This window comes from Drosophila nasuta, chromosome 2L (assembly GCF_023558535.2).
Source record: "Drosophila nasuta strain 15112-1781.00 chromosome 2L, ASM2355853v1, whole genome shotgun sequence".
NCBI classification, from domain to species: Eukaryota; Metazoa; Arthropoda; class Insecta; order Diptera; family Drosophilidae; genus Drosophila; species Drosophila nasuta.
The window spans coordinates 13,639,212-13,655,097 of NC_083455.1; the positions used below are offsets into that span (position 1 = coordinate 13,639,212).

At 43.9% G+C, this 15,886-nt stretch overlaps 5 protein-coding genes across 7 annotated transcripts; 3 read left to right on the forward strand and 2 right to left on the reverse strand.

The window, feature by feature from the left end:
• Window positions 1-778: 778 nt before the first annotated feature.
• LOC132783550 (gustatory and pheromone receptor 32a) lies at window positions 779-6,145 on the forward strand. Of its 2 annotated transcripts, XM_060788781.1 has the most exons (5): window positions 3,883-4,475; window positions 4,529-5,208; window positions 5,264-5,326; window positions 5,382-5,471; window positions 5,536-6,145. In XM_060788781.1, exons 1-5 carry the CDS (start codon window positions 4,070-4,072, stop codon window positions 5,629-5,631), a joined length of 1,335 nt encoding a protein of 444 aa, XP_060644764.1. In that variant the 5' UTR covers window positions 3,883-4,069; the 3' UTR covers window positions 5,632-6,145. The 2 variants fall into 2 exon arrangements, with proteins under 2 accessions (XP_060644766.1, XP_060644764.1); XM_060788783.1 differs by lacking the exons at window positions 3,883-4,475; window positions 4,529-5,208 and adding an exon at window positions 779-1,784.
• On the forward strand, window positions 2,198-3,719 carry LOC132783553 (E3 ubiquitin-protein ligase RNF185-like). Its single transcript, XM_060788786.1, has one exon. It carries the CDS (start codon window positions 2,371-2,373, stop codon window positions 3,298-3,300), a length of 930 nt encoding a protein of 309 aa, XP_060644769.1. The 5' UTR covers window positions 2,198-2,370; the 3' UTR covers window positions 3,301-3,719.
• On the reverse strand, window positions 5,719-10,599 carry LOC132783535 (endoplasmic reticulum transmembrane helix translocase). Its single transcript, XM_060788760.1, has 7 exons — window positions 8,394-10,599; window positions 7,426-8,335; window positions 7,168-7,364; window positions 6,967-7,109; window positions 6,773-6,905; window positions 6,251-6,394; window positions 5,719-6,185 (listed from the first exon to the last, which is right to left on the reverse strand). The coding sequence occupies exons 1-7, from the start codon at window positions 10,413-10,415 to the stop codon at window positions 6,066-6,068; spliced, it is 3,669 nt and encodes a 1,222-aa protein (XP_060644743.1). The 5' UTR covers window positions 10,416-10,599; the 3' UTR covers window positions 5,719-6,065.
• A 374-nt stretch (window positions 10,600-10,973) lies between these two features.
• LOC132783540 (A-kinase anchor protein 10, mitochondrial) lies at window positions 10,974-13,522 on the forward strand. The gene is made up of 3 exons (XM_060788768.1): window positions 10,974-11,293; window positions 11,400-11,633; window positions 11,769-13,522. Exons 1-3 carry the CDS (start codon window positions 11,266-11,268, stop codon window positions 13,382-13,384), a joined length of 1,878 nt encoding a protein of 625 aa, XP_060644751.1. The 5' UTR covers window positions 10,974-11,265; the 3' UTR covers window positions 13,385-13,522.
• Window positions 13,523-13,770: 248 nt separating this feature from the next.
• Window positions 13,771-15,759, reverse strand: LOC132783557 (uncharacterized). 2 transcript variants are annotated; one of them, XM_060788791.1, is made up of 3 exons: window positions 15,689-15,759; window positions 14,660-15,502; window positions 13,771-14,601 (listed from the first exon to the last, which is right to left on the reverse strand). In XM_060788791.1, exons 2-3 carry the CDS (start codon window positions 14,668-14,670, stop codon window positions 14,034-14,036), a joined length of 579 nt encoding a protein of 192 aa, XP_060644774.1. In that variant the 5' UTR covers window positions 14,671-15,502; window positions 15,689-15,759; the 3' UTR covers window positions 13,771-14,033. The 2 variants fall into 2 exon arrangements, with proteins under 2 accessions (XP_060644774.1, XP_060644775.1); XM_060788792.1 differs by having other exon boundaries at window positions 15,650-15,723.
• Between the last annotated feature and the right edge of the window lie 127 nt (window positions 15,760-15,886).

The following is a 15,886-nucleotide window of genomic DNA, read 5'->3' on the forward strand; positions in this document are numbered from 1 at the left end:
GACAAATATGTTTCGTAGGGCGATAATGCTCGTGCTCGTATATAACAATTACATGTTCACATCTAAGGGGTAGGTATTACACACCACACGAACGAACACACACACAGACGCACACTCACCCACAACACCATTATATTTTATTGTATACACAACACCCTTGCGAAAGCTTAGCCAAAAAGCTTATCGCACATCTTATGGCCTAATCGCTTTGTCATGCCTCTCGACCAGCAGCTGCTCCAAGTCCTTTTATGGGCTATGAATTTTCAATTTATTATCCAAGTTATTCCATTTTCATGCTCACACCTCCATTTTCTATCTCTTTCTTTCCCTGTTTGTTTATACCAAAACGATTTGTCTCGCCTTTTAAGGGTCTACATTTGAGTTCTTAATTGTCGGCTTTATTATTCTTATTTATGGCAATGAAAATGTATTCAATTTTAATGCATTCAAATGTTAGGTATTTACAGAGTTCATTAAAATATAATTTAACAAGTTGATGATTTTAAAGATTTCTATCAGAACTTGCTGTAAACTTAATTTATTGTATTTTAAATATGCTTAGATTAATCTTGTTTTCTTTAATTCCTTTAAAATAGTATTATATTAGCATATTAAAATTTAAATCTACTTAACAGTTTTAAACAAGTTTCTATGTCCCAAAAGACACTGAATAGATCGTCAAGTGGGTACTAAAACTTTTACCAAAATTGTGTTAGCTTATGAAGGTCTATAATCGCTTTCTATTACCTACAAATGGCATCATTTATAAGTAATGAGCACCATAAATGACATCGGAGAATGAAAACTTACTCAAGCAACCATAGTCAGTTTTTTGTTTCAGTTCAGTCCAAAGTAGAATGAAAATCCTGCATGATCTGTTAATTGTGGCTATCCCTAGTCAGCTGTGTGCGCTGTTGCCACATTTCAGTGGCAATCATTTGAACAGCTTTCGGATAAGTTTAATCGGCAAACTGTATGGGCGGTTTGTGGCCTTGCTAATGCTGATCAGTGGCTTCATCTTCAGCGAGGATGTGCTCTTCTCACCGAACGAATACAAACTGATGAAGCACCTGCAAGGCGACACGGAGGACATCAACAGAACGATTGAGACGCTCTTTTGCATTTGCAGTTACACGGTGATTGTGGTCTCCAGTGTGCTGAATGCGTCCAAGCATTATCGCACCATACGCGATCTCTGTCAGCTGGATGAGTACCTGGTCTCCCATGGCTATGTGGCCAGCTACAGTTGTCGCTATGTTGGCACTCTGCTGGTGCTCGCCTGCTCCAGCGTTGTCCTGGTTGCTGTTTACTACATTCACTTTGAGAGCGACATTAGTGCCAAGCGAGAGTTAATCCTGATTGTGGTCTACTGTATGCAGATGCTCTACTCCTGTCTCTTTGCCTTGTATCTGCGCGTCATACTCAAGTGTCTGGCTCAGCGCATTGAGTTCCTCAATGTGCGACTCGATGAGTTCACGCGACAGGAGAAGCAGTTGTACACCAAAGATGATTGGCTGGAGCTGAGCAATCTCATCGAGATCTTCTGCAAGTTTCGCTACATTAATGAGAACATGAATTCCATCACTGGTGTTGGGTTGCTCTTCTACTTTGGCTTCGCCTTCTACACGGTCACCAACCAGAGCTATCTCGCCTTCTCCACTTTGACTACGCCCATTCAACTGCGCAAGAAATACGATACTATCGGATTGTCATGTGCTTGGGTTCTGGCCGAGACCATCATTATGGCCGTCATCTGCAGCTCCTTTGACTGCCTCGCATCGGAGGTAAGTATAGAGCACGAAAAGTGAGTGGAAGCTCAAATTGTTCATGAGTGTATCCAAGTGTATTCATTATTCTAAATTTGTAAAAGAATTAATTTTTCTTGAGTACACCAAGAGTGTATTTATAAAAATTAACGACAGTGCATAACATCATTGTGTATTCACAAGTGTATCCATGAATATTCGTGAAATATAAATATATATTCATGAATAAAAGGTATATCACTGAATTCGATTTCAATAAATAACTTGCTTATATGTTTTGAAATGCATTCACAAATGTATTCAAATAAAGACTAAGATGCATTCTGGAATGTATTCATGAATTATTTAATACATTTCAATTTATATTATTATTATATGAAATGTCAGCATTACATAGTTTACTACAAACTAATTTTTGGAAATTCAAGTTATGGTCACGCCATCGTTAAGATTCGGACACTTCAATATTTTTTTTATTGTTAAAATTGTAAATTGTTGCAAGTTAACTGTAAATTCCAAATATTAGAATTAGTGACAATTTTGTGAACGTTTGTGGAGCATATAAATTAACTGACGTGTGCATATGATACGTTATTAGAAGAGCATGCATCCAATCACAATCCAGCCAAGCGGGAATCATTGTCCAAACACATTTGAAGCAACGTACAGCATGGATGGAGCAACAGCAACAGCGACACCGCCAGCTTCGACCCCAGAACTGCCCACCACGTCATCGTCAGCGACAGCAACAGCTTTGGGCGATGTCAACAACACCAACAGCAACAGCAACAACACCGTCGATACCGACAATATTGGCTGGGCCAGGGATAAAACTGAAAGCACATCGAAGCTACGCCACCGTGCAACATCGAATTCCTTCACCGGCAGCTCATTAGCAGCGCATGAGACTGGCGGATACGTCGCTCCGGATCCTACGTTGACAGCGACAGCGACATCCACGTTCACGTCAACGCCAACGACGACACCAACAACAGCGACAGCAACATCAACATCCAGTGCAAGTGGATCGAGCAATAAGAACGATAAAGACAAGGAGCAGCATGAATCGTTGTACGAGTGCAATATTTGCTTGGACCCAGCCAAGGATGCGGTGGTCAGCATGTGTGGCCATCTATTCTGTTGGCCCTGTTTGCATCAGTGGCTGTTAACGCGACCCAACCGCAAACTCTGTCCCGTCTGCAAGGCAGCCGTCGACAAGGACAAAGTTATACCGCTCTACGGTCGGAATAGCACCCGCCAGGAGGATCCAAGCAATAAGGTGCCGCCACGTCCCGCCGGACAGCGAACAGAACCAGAGCCAGCACCAGGCTTCCGAGGATTCGGCTTTGGCGATGGAATCCAGATTTCATTTGGCATTGGCGCTTTTCCTTTCGGCTTCTTTACATCAACGCTTAACTTGGGCGAACGACGTCCTGCAAATCGTGGCACCACACAATACGAGAATGAGCAGACACTGTCCAGACTATTTCTATATCTCGCCTTTATCTTAATCTGTTGGCTGCTATTTGCCTAGCAACCTGTTCCCAGCACAATGGATACAATACCCCAAAAGACACGAGAAGGAAGTCAATGCTAAATATGCAGAACAGGAGCATGATCGTCGTCCCTTATCCTTACCCCACAAAATTCCAGCAGTTTCACTCTCCTTGTGGTGATTTCACGTTTTTGCAGTCTGTAAATTTTATTTCATTTGTATCTTTCGGATATTTTTTAACAACAACAAATTGTACATTTTAAATGTTTTTAACGTACTACACACAATTGGCGGCAGCAACGGAGAAAGGATTCGTGTTCTAAACACAACCAACAACCAATTATGAGATCGTGAATACAATTACTATCTATAATTCGTTATTTACATGTACACAATCCTTTCGCCTTATGCTTTGATGAACGCAAATCAAATTTCTGGGCTCATTCATGACTATACTCATAAGTACTCATGAGTGTTTTTCAAATGGTGCTTATTTTCGCATTAACTTAAGGCACTCATAAATATTCGCATGAGTGCACTCAAAAACACTCATTTGTTGTACTCGTTATTAAATTTCCCTCATACAATCGACATTTAAATTAATTATTTTAATGGACCCTGTCGCCTGTTTTACCCGATAAGCATAAGCCCCACAGGCCCCTCGACCATATCCCAGATCAAGATAGACACGAGTGCGTTTCAATCGTTTTCGTTGCCCTCAGCTCCCCCCGCTCCGCCGTCACGCCCACTTACTGGTCACATCTAGTTAGTGAAATCCTGGACAACCGACGACAGTGTCCAGTCGGCGATGAGTCCAAACACTTGGGTTATCGAAATGAATTCGCACAAGTCACGTTCGTTTACCCATCCTCAAGCGCATCCTCGCTCCCAGCTGTCGAATGATGCATTTGCTCGGCGTGCTGTGTCCAACGATAATCCCGTCTTCGAGGACATCAGCACAATTCTTTCGGTGCTAAAGGCCAGCGGTTTGCTGCCCTTTTACGAGCAACTGTCCAGCTATGAGGTGGGTCCGCCCAGCAAGACCAACGAGTTCTATTCGTTCTTTGTGCGCGGCGTCGTCCATGCGCTGACCATCTTCAACATCTACAGCCTGATTACGCCCAATTCGGCGCAGTTGTTCTTCTCACTGCGGGAAACGGACAATGTGAATCAGTGGATCGAGTTGCTGCTCTGTATTTTCACCTACACTCTAAGTGAGTTTTCGAGCTTCGAGCGAACTCCATTTAATCCGCTTCCCATATTTTAGCCGTCTTTGTTTGCGCACGCAACACGAAGAGCATGCTGGAGATCATGAACGAAATACTCAAGCTGGACAAAGAGGTGTTGCGTCAGTTTGGCGTTGTGCTCAGCAACAATTGCCATTTCTCGGTCAAGTTTCTGGTGGTCATCGTCTGCTGCCAGGCCTACATTATGGTGCTACGCATCTATGCCGTCAAGGGTGTGATTACTCCCACATCCTACATCCTGATTGCGTTCTACGCCTTTCAGAATGGCCTGACTGCCACGTACATAGTGTTTGCCTCGGCTCTGTTGCGCATCGTTTGCATTCGCTTTCATTTCGTCAATCAACTGCTGAATGCCTTCACTTATGTGCAGCAGCAGAAGCTGGCCAAGAAAAGTCGTCGTCAGCCGCCGGTGTCGAAAATGGAGCACTTTCCAGAGGATTCGCTCTTCATTTATCGCACGCACAACAAATTGTTGCGCATCTACAAGAGCATCAACGAGTGCTGCAGCCTGATCATTGTCTGCTTTCTCGGCTACTCCTTCTACACGGTGACCACCAATTGGTATAATCTGTTTGTGCAGATCACCAACAACAAGGGCATCATCTCGGCCCACATTCTGCAGTGGTGTCTGGCCTGGCTCTGTTTGCACACCTCTCTGTTGGCCTTGTTGTCGCGCAGTTGTGGAGCCACCACCTACGAGGTGGGCTGTGAATTCTCCTAACTTCCTCTCATTGTTAATTTCCATTACTTTGCAGGCCAATTCCACATCGCAGATCCTGGCGCGGGTCTACGGCAAGAGCAAGGAGTTCCAGAATATTGTAGGTTACATCTAACATTCACTTAACTGTTATTAATTTATACTCTTTTGAACAGATCGACAAGTTTCTCACCAAGAGCATCAAGCAGGAAGTGCAATTCACAGCTTATGGTTTCTTTGCCATCGACAACTCCACGCTCTTTAAAGTGAATATAATACTTCTTAACACAATTCATAGTTTAAAGTACATATCAACTTATTTTTTCTTAGATCTTTTCGGCTGTAACCACATACTTGGTCATCTTGATACAGTTTAAGCAGCTTGAGGATTCTAAGTTAGAGGAGCAAGTGCAAAACGAAGTTTAGATTCAAAACTAATCATATTTATGATTATATATATTTAACGTTTACTGTTTCATTTTATTAACTAGATTACAAATCTTACGTCAATTTTACTAATTGCATATCTAGTACGCACAACTTGGAAAATCAAAATGCAAATGCACAAAAATTAAACTTTGCAAATAATAAAAATAAAACATATTCATAAATTATACTTAATTGTTTCTCTTTTGCATTCATTTTCACTTCATTTGTTTATGATTTAACATTTAAGAAACCGACGCCGAAAAACACACAATTTTTTAATACGAGTTGCAGGGCACACGAAAAGTCAAATGAAAACTTATGAATTTATGAAAATCTTCAACATTTCGTTTTTGATGTTGATTAAGAGCAAAATGCAAATTTGCTGCTTGTCTGTGGTTGTTGTAGTTAACTAAAGGGGATTAATGCTACTTCTAACAGTTGAGGACTTTGGACTTGCGACGCGTCTCCCCAAACAGGAATGAACAAATGCGATCCAGAGCAAAGGCACCAACGATGTCAACAATCAGCACAGTGAGCAATGTGACGCGGAACTGCAAAGTACAAATTGTTGTCAAATAAAAGTGTCAAAGTATAACATTGGAAATACCAAACTTACATTCGACGGGAAATCCACAATTTCAAAGAATTGCGTCAGTCCGGGCACGGCGCCAGTGGTGAGGAAAAGCACCAAAGCAGCCGAGGCGCCAATGGCGCACATCAGCATTCGATTGGCGCGCAGACTCTCCATAAACGGATGACCCTGTTAAATAAGAGATTGGTTCATAAATGAAGTTATTGTATTACTTAATACAATCAATTAATAAAGACTTTTTTAAATTTTCGATAGATTTTCGTAGTAATCATTTCGTCTATTAGTATATATTTTCGGTTTTTATACCTGTTACCCACAGGGTCGAAGGGTATTAAAACTTTGTGCCTACAGGATGATTCCTAACAATTTGATTGCGATCGGATATAAATAATAGAAGTTATTTATTAAATACTTTCGTATAACAAAAAAAACTCCTACTGCAATCTGAAATTCGTTGCTGACAATCTGGTATATTTTGTACTCTATATATGTTTAATAGTCGAGCACTCGAGCACACTCAACTAATTATCATGAAATTGTACGCACCTTGTAGTTAACGGCTATGGTGGCCACCTGCAGCGATATGCAAATGATGTAGACCGTGCTGCTGACAATATTCGGATCATATTTGGTCTTCTCCTCATTGTCCATGTCAATATAAAGCTTTACCTTGCCCACTCTGTGCAATTAACACAACATTAATAAAGAAAATATTTATATATTATGAAGATTTCACTCACCTGGGCGGCGCCAGCGCCGATGCTTCACTGGTCAAATAGTAAAGTGCTCCAAAGTGCACAGCGAATTGTGTGAGAATCGTCGTGATGGTGTACAAATTAAAAATGTTTGGCAGTGGTGCCACCTTCGACAGTGTTTTCAGGGGCTGCAAGCAAAGAACACATATTCAAAATCGGCCTACAATAAGCATAAACAGAACTCACCTTGGAGCGCGTTATGAACAGAAAACAGGCAGCTACAAAAATGCCCTGCATGGTGGCCTGTGTGTCGCTAAACTTGACGCCATCGATGTAGAGCACAGACTGGCAATACGCCTGAATGAGAGCATTCAATGCAAGAATCTTGAACATTTGCAGCGTGGTCACCAACGTGCAGCGTCCTTGCTTGATGATGTGATTCACTGTAAGGCCAAATAATAGATTAGTTGTGATTCTTTTTGAGAGAAGTGCACTGAAACTTGCCGCACGTAATCGATGACAACTTGCTGGTGAAAGGCGCTGCAATGGATGCGTCGCCCAGCTTCACCATCGTTTGCTCCTCCATATCGCGTAAGGCACTCTGTAGACGCGCCTGTGTTTGATTGATATGCTCTTGTCGGCGGCGCATTGCACGCTCTCGTGGTGACAATTGTTGATTGGCCTGCGCCTGAGCTGCGGCCGCAGCGGCTGTGGCAGCTGCATTGATTTGCTGCAGCTCCTCCTCAGTGCGCTTGCGCTTCACAGGTGCGCTGGTCAACAGCGAGACGCCCACATGGGCATGCTTCAAGGCGCCCACATCGTTGGTTCCATCGCCGCACATCAGCGTGTAGTAACCCAACTGCTTCAGCGTCGTTATAATGTATTCCTTCTGCTTGGGCGCAAAGCGTGCACAGACCGTCACCTGGGGCAGCAACTGGCGCATGTATTGGTTGTGGAACTGCTGCAAGTACTGCAGTCCCTCGCCCGTAATGCACAGATCGTTGGTGGACAAGAGCATGGCAATGTTCTTCTGCGACTTGCTGTCATCCAATGCGTAGCTGCGATCCCCATCTACAGTCATCCAGCTCCAGTCTTCGGTGCGTCCCTGTTGTGGTGGAGTCAGTATCACCAGCTTCTTGGTCGTAAAGCGCAGCTCTCGGGCCACATGGCAAGCAGTCAACGGACTGTCGCCGGTGATCATGAGCACTTTGTGCGAGGACTGCACGAGTTCCTTAATCACTGACTTCGAGTCGGGTTTCATGGGACAAGAGATAATGACGAAGCCGGCAAAAGTTAGATCACACTCAACCTCATCGCGCTTAAGTTCCCGCACTCGCTGACCATTCAGTGTGCCAAAGTCCTTGATGCCCAGCGCCATGACGCGAGCACCACGACGTGCATACTCCAAGTAGATCTAAAAGAATGCAATAAATGTTTACTAAGTGAGCTAATACAAATAAAGTGCAGCTAACCTTCTCGTAGTCGCTGGGCACCTGCTTAAGCATGCCCTGAATAACCTCGGGCGCACCTTTGACGGCACCAATGTAGTTCACATCGTTAGAGAAGGGCAACAGATAACCAGCTAGCACCGACATCCGTTTCAGCGCAGAACTGAAGTAATAACGCTGCACAATGCGCAGCGGCTTCAGCTTGCCACGCTTCGGGATCACGCTATCGGATTTCGTCAGATTCCAGTCCACAGCGGCGAGTGCCGCCTTCTCCAGCGGATCACCAACCAAGCCATCGTCGAGCAACGCCAATGAGTGACAACAGGCAAGCACTTGTATGGTGCTGTCTTGAGCCTCATCAATGGGCACACACTTGCCATTGGGTGCGAGTCCAGCGATGCCTTCGACCATCAGATTATCGGTAGTCAACGTGCCTGTCTTGTCGAAGCAACAGATTTGCACTTTGCCCGCAAATGGAATGCGAAAAGGTTCCGTGCAGAACACAAATAACTTCGTCAGCTGAATGAGCGATGTGTTCACAGCCAGCGTCAGTTCAATGGGCAAGTCTGGAGGGATAATCGAGGTCAGGATCAAAGCGCACTCAAGGAACAACTTGTAACGATTGCGCTCGGGATCCTCGCTGCCCTTGACCCACACATACGAAGCGGCTGCGACGGCGAAGACCATGAGAAAGGCAATAAAAGCAAAGGTCTCAGCATTGTTCTCTGTTGCGCGATTGGCTCCAAACAAAATAGTGCGTAACAGTTTGCCCTGGGAAGTGTTGAAGCCGGTGCGTATGACGTAGCCAATGCAGCCGCCATCAGGGGCACGCATCGATTCCCTGCTGGGAGCTGTATGTTGGACCACCTTGGTGCCACCGTAAAGTACCATCAGTTTGCCATCGCCCTCGACATCCAATTCGCTGTCGAGTTGCTGCAGTGACTCCAAAGATTCCTTCATTTGCGGCACCGATTCTCCAGTCAGCATGCTCTCGTCTACAATACAGCTGCCACGCAGAATGACCACGTCGCAAGGTACAATGTTGTCGTTCTGAGAGCGTGTAATGGACACCAGATCACCGGGCAACAGTTCATCGCTGCCAATTTGGCGCCATTTCTTCTGGCGCAACGCATAGATGAAATACGGTTTGTTGCCCATCTTACGAATCTCTGACATGTTGCGTAGCTGCTGCTTCACAATCGTACACTCGAAGGCAATCAGCATGAAGAGCGTGAACAACGAATAGTACCAGAAATCATCCATGCACCACAGGCCCACAGAGAATACTTGGAATACAAAGAACGGTGCCGTGGCGCGTTCAACGAACAGTTCGTGGAACTCAGGTACAACCATATCCATCTCATTGTTGCCATACGTCTGTGTTGCTGTTTTGATGGCCTCCTCCGTCTCTAGTCCATACGAGTTGGCATAGGTGCTTAGCAATTGGTTTACAGGGAACTCGACTGCACGGAATGTCTTCTTGTCGTCATTCCACACGTATTTGGTCTTCTGGAATACCAGATAGTACTGAAGAGTGCCGTCCTCTAGCTTCAGACTGCGTATGGGCACAATCTTTGAGTTGCCGTTGTTTTCAGTTGGAACAACTTTCGCAAGAACTCCCGCCGCCGGCTGCTTGACACGCGAGCAGGTGAGAAAGGCTAGCACATGAACGCTCCAGTAGCAGAAGAGCAGTGTGAGGACATGCAGAAATGCTATGGCCACTACGGCAATAAAACCTATATCATTCCAGGCAGCTCCTTCGTTTCCATCTATCGCAGGGGAATCAACTTCAGCGCCCGGCGGTTTTTCGATTGCATTGGACGGCGTTTCACTGTCGTGGCTTTTGTACACGTAGATCCATAGATAAAATGCGGTCAAATAGAGTGGGACAAAGGGCAAGACCACGCCACTCAACGGCGTTGGCTTGCGCACATGCAACGTCACATATTGTACGAGATCATCCAGAGCACTTGAAGGCAGTTTTGAGTTTTGATTTTTATTGTTGTTGTCGCCGGCTGCGCCGCTTCTTGGTGCTGCCACACTCATCGGTGTCGCTATACTATGTGTCTTTTACAGACACTTCTTAATTCTAACCTTCGTGTGATTCCCGCGATTGCGTTTTTTATGTTTTTTATTTATTTTTTGATAAGAACACAAATTTCGTGAAATTTAGAGAAAAAACGCAACGTTGTCGCACAGCTGCTTGCGTTGCAGTGTGTGCATCTGAATAAAAGTGATTATTGCGTTGTCACACTGGTCGATAACTTATCGAGAAACACTACCACAATCGGAAGCCCTGAGTGTCAACCCTGCTTTTGCATTATTCAATTAAAATTTTAAAAACATTTAATTGATTTCTAGTGAAAATCTAATCATCCGAGGAGAAAAATCGCATGGTTTGGACCAAAAAACTCAGATTTTTTTAAAATCACGGACAAAGAAAGATCTTTAAAATGGCGCGCCCTTTTTTATTTTGAACAAACTTTAAAAAAGTGTTACCAAGTGGTGATTCTAGATATGATTGTATATCGGTATATACCAACAGCTTACAATATATTTTATAAATTATGCTTGAGGTCACACTGCGATAAATAAAACAGCTTTGAGAAAGCTCTTTCTTTTTTAAGAAACAAATAGTCTGAATTCGTCGTCAAAAAAATAATTTGTTTAATATTAGATGAATTTCTTTTAAAATTACCCGGCTACAAAAAAGAATTGATATTTTACAAATTTTTGTAAGCATCGATTCATCGATTCACCATCGGTGACTCTACATTCAACTTGTCACAATTAAATTACGGAGTTAATAATTCAGTTATTTTAAAGCCAATCATCATAATTAAAAACACAAATTATTGATAATTGGTTCAAAATTGAGAGCGACTAGAATGTGAAAATGCTGAAATACATCAAGAGGCAGACAAGTAAGTTGCAAAACTTTCCCGTGTTTGTGTTTACGTTTTGGGTGTTAATTCTTCTTCTCTGCTTTTTACTTACGCACACAAACAAACAAACAATAACAAAACTTAGGCCGCCGACGCAGCTCTCACGAAACGACGTTGGTGGATGCTAGTGGCGTCGACGATGATGATGTGGTCGATTGTGCTGCGACAGCGGCGCAAAAACGTCATTCATTGCGCTCGACAACAAGTTTCTGTGATGAAGTCTTCATGGAGGAGGAGGAGAAGATGGAGACGGCAGCAGCAGCGGGCGATGCAGTCAGCTTGGGCAATGGAAGCTTGCTAAATTTTGTCGCCGATGAAGGTAATGAGGCAATGCCATTAATGAACACATACATATATGTATATAAAATGTGCTACTTGGTTATTTCCGGACAGCATTATTCATAAATTGCGCATTCAAGTGACGCTTATCACTCATGTTTTTATTGATTTTCAGATATATTCAAATACAACTCGCGTCTCTCCATGTCGCTGGCAGCCATTGTGAGCGAACCCGATTGCCTCAGTTACTTTGTACAATATCTGGAGACACAGAATGCACTGTCACTAATCAAATTCTATCTGGACATTGAGAACTTTCGACGTGCGGCACTAACGCAGTTGCAACACGAACGTGCAGCTTCGGAAAGCAACGCCACAGCTGTCGATGTGGCGCAACAACAAGCTGAGGAGACACCAACAACCACGACAACAGTTGTCACCGAGGAGGAGACCGAGGAGAACGATGTACCTGAATTGAAAACACTGTGCGACTTGTCCATGCGCAAGCCGCTTACCGATGACGAGAAGAGTCGCATCTATGCGGAGACAAACAAACAGATGCACCAGAAGCCACCCAAATCACAGTCGATCAGTGCGGCGAGCATGAACGATGCCATTGCCATCTATCAAAAGTATTTGATTGTGAATGCGCCGCACCAATTGGAGCTGCCCATTGTCATCCTGGCGCACATATCGCTGTTGTTGTGTGGCAAGGACAACAGCAGCAAGGATGGCAAATCGCCGCAGCCCATCTCCGCCAGCTGCTTCGAGGAGGCGCGTGAATATGTTCTGCAGCAGCTGGAACGTGAACAGCTGCAAGGTTTCCTGCAGAGCAGCTACTACTGCAAATACTGTGTGGAGCTAATCGAGGGTCAATCGTCCACGTTAAGCATCTACGATGTGTTGTACGATGAGCTGGCGCTGTTCTATCTCACCGAGTACTTGGAGCAGCAGCAGGAGCGTGAATGCTTGGAGTTCTGGATAACTGCCATCAATTTTCGCAAAAGCTACGATGAGCAGGCACAGCGTGCTGCTCAAACGGATGCCATGATCATCTATGAACGCTACTTCTCGCTGCAGTCGGAGTGCCGTCTGTGGATGTCGCAGAAGCTGCGCATGCGCGTCGAGCAGGCGATCTGTGCTCCTGGGCAGCTGGCACATGCGTTTGACTTGGCACTGTTGGTGACTGCCAAGTATTTGGAGCAAAAGCATTTTGCCAACTTTCTCAAATCGCACATCTTCGACAATTATGTGAATGAGCTGAAGGCCAAGATGTCGCCGCTCCCTCAAGTGCCTGTCGAGGATGTGCCCGATAGTTCGAGCCTGCAACACAGATTGAGTCTGCGTCGCACGCCGAAGTTGTCGCCTCAACAGCAGCAACAGCAGCGTCATCGCAAAACGATGTCTATGTCCGACTGCACGCATATTTCGCAGCATAACACGCTGCTGGCTGGATTAGACACTGGCCATGCTAAACCGGTCAAGACAACGACAGCGAACATGATGAATATTGATGCCAGGCAACTGACAAATCCCCAATTGCTGTGGCAACGTCCGGTAAGCGCACTCAAGTTCGGCCACGTTAATTCGCTCGGTCGCTATGAACGAGATTTCGATGCGGTGGATGCGGTGAGCACATCGAAGACGCCTGCGTGGTCACTGAGCGTGAAGAATGCCATGCGTAAGCTGGTCAATCTGCCCGAGGATAATGTGCAGGAAGAGATCGCCTGGCAGGTGGCCGAAATGATTGTCAAAGATGTGACTAGCGTGACATTACAGCGCAACAATTGAATCGAATTAACCCCTGAAATTTTGCAATATTTATTTAGTTGTAAGCACAATATGTTTTTCATATTATTTTATTAGCGCTCAAATACTTTTGATGAAGAATCTCTGTGTCACAATTGCGTGCACAAATGATGCAACCAACGCTCTCTCTCTTAAACTATATAAACTCTATAAAGATTGCTCTCTTTACTTTACACTGTTGTAAAAAAAACCAATGAACAAAATCTGTGAAAACTAACCGAAGATGCTAAATTATTGATCGAATTAACTTTCTGTCTTCTCATTCGTTATTGTAAAGCACCTAAACACTAACTCGCCTTTTACACTGTCATACAAGTTTCCTACATCATAAACTAAATGCTAAGTTCCAGATATATGTATCTTATTTCATTCCGCATTTGATTATTGATTTATATATACTATATGTATAAACATAGATTATAACACACAGATAACACAAATTATGCATAAACGAGTACATAATAAATATTTTTGCAAATTGAAATTGTTACAAAAATAATAAACTTTTGCTATACTGATCATATAAACTACGTGTTCTATAACTGAGATGGATGCGAATGCCAAATTCGAGAGGATTTAAATCTAATTAATTATTGTACAACTAATAACCTCTATTGTTGGGTGTATACATTTACTCCTCGTCCATCGGCGGACTCTTTGTTTCGCTGAACCAGCGCAGGATGCGCAGCATTGTTTTGGCTGAGTACAAGCAGAAAGGATACTCGTCGTAGCAACGTTCGCTGTTCCCTCGCAACGCCAAACCACGACTGAAGGCGCGTCCAATTTTAGCAGGCGCCATTTCCAGCGACGATTCCAAGAAGTCCATCAATAATTCCGCCTCACTGGATTGCGCCTCGGCCCCAGACATCAGCTGGCATATGAGCGACTGCAGACACTCGAAAGGATCGCGTGCCAGGATGCGTTTCCAGTCAATGCCCGGCACAGCATGCTGCTTACGTTGTAGCGTGCCTCGCTTGCCACGCTGTAGATTCAAGGCGGCACTCGCCTGACTGGCCAGATTGGGTATCTGACCCGCAAGTTGGGGAATCTGACCGGCCAGATTCTGCAGGTTCAATGCGTTGCTCGCCTGCCCAGCCAGATTCGTGATGCCCTGAATGGGACGTATGCGTGTCCAATCCTGAGCCAACAGATGCATCATGTACATGGCACCCAGACCCATGACGGCAAAGAGAACCACACTGGAATAGAGTTTCATTGTGAACTATGAATAATCGCTTGAGAGGATTTGCTGTTTACCGAAAACCCATTGCTGTGTTACTATTAACTGTTAACTAAACACGTCCGTTGAGTTGCGTGGCCAGCACTTCAATGTGCAGCCTTTCTATGCATCAGTTGAATGCCTCTAGCTCTGCCTCGGCTTCGACTTCGACTTCGGCTTCTGCCTCGCTGGCTCCAGTTTAACCACTGCTGGATGCAGTTGCAATTTGAAGCTAACGAGCTGTTTTTTGCTTATTTTTTTGACATGCGCTCACTGCTTTCCGCGATCTGCTGGCGGCACTCAGCCTTATGACATAATGGACAACTGCGACGACATCAACATCCTCCGCTCCAGCTCCAGCCTCGGCCTAAGCCACAGCCTCAACAGCTTTCACGGTCTCTGTCTCAGGCTCGACTTTGTGTTCGGCCACCAAAACGGGTTCGTTTGGTTTTCCTGCAACTAGTTTTCGCGATTGCCAATTTACCAATTTGCGAATGTTTTTGGCCAAGTTTAAGTTTTCCTCTTTATGTTTTTCGTTTTTGCTGTTTTTCCTAATTTTTTTATTTCGGTTATTTCGTTTCTGCTTTTGGCATTTCCGTTGATTATTGTTTGCGCCAGTTTCAATGTTGCGGTCACAAGCAAAATTGAACTTTGTCCATGGCATTGACCATGCCACTGGGTCACAACACTTTTCCACTCCCCCACCCACAGAAATATTTGGGAAAAGTCGTTGGCAGCAGTTGGAAAATCGCCAAATACTACGCGAAGTGGTTTTTCATTTACTATCATTAACGGTTCAAGGCAACCATGCGATCAATGGCAAAGCGGTGAAATTGAAACTGATGCGGAATTAATAAAGGAGTGCGTGACTGAAGTATACCCTGTAAATAGTAAATAAGTAAAGAAGTAGAAAAACATAATTTTAAATTTAGTATTCTCAACTTTCAAAGCTTTAAAATCTATATTTAAATTTCTAATGCATAAAAAGAAAACTCTGATATGTTAGAGTAACTAATTATAATATTTACTTTATTATAAACGAATTTAATAACGAGAACAAAACTAACTTTAGCTTGTTTCCACTATGGAAGGAGTTTTCCAACTGTTTAACTTTGATAACTCCAACATTATTCTGTTGCCGGTTATGTATACAAAATATATTATTATTTTTATTTTATAGTTAGTTGTTTGCAAATGAACAATGGGAAAATTTAAAATTTCCTATTTTAAAACAAAATAAAAAACATTTTAAATACTGAATCGTG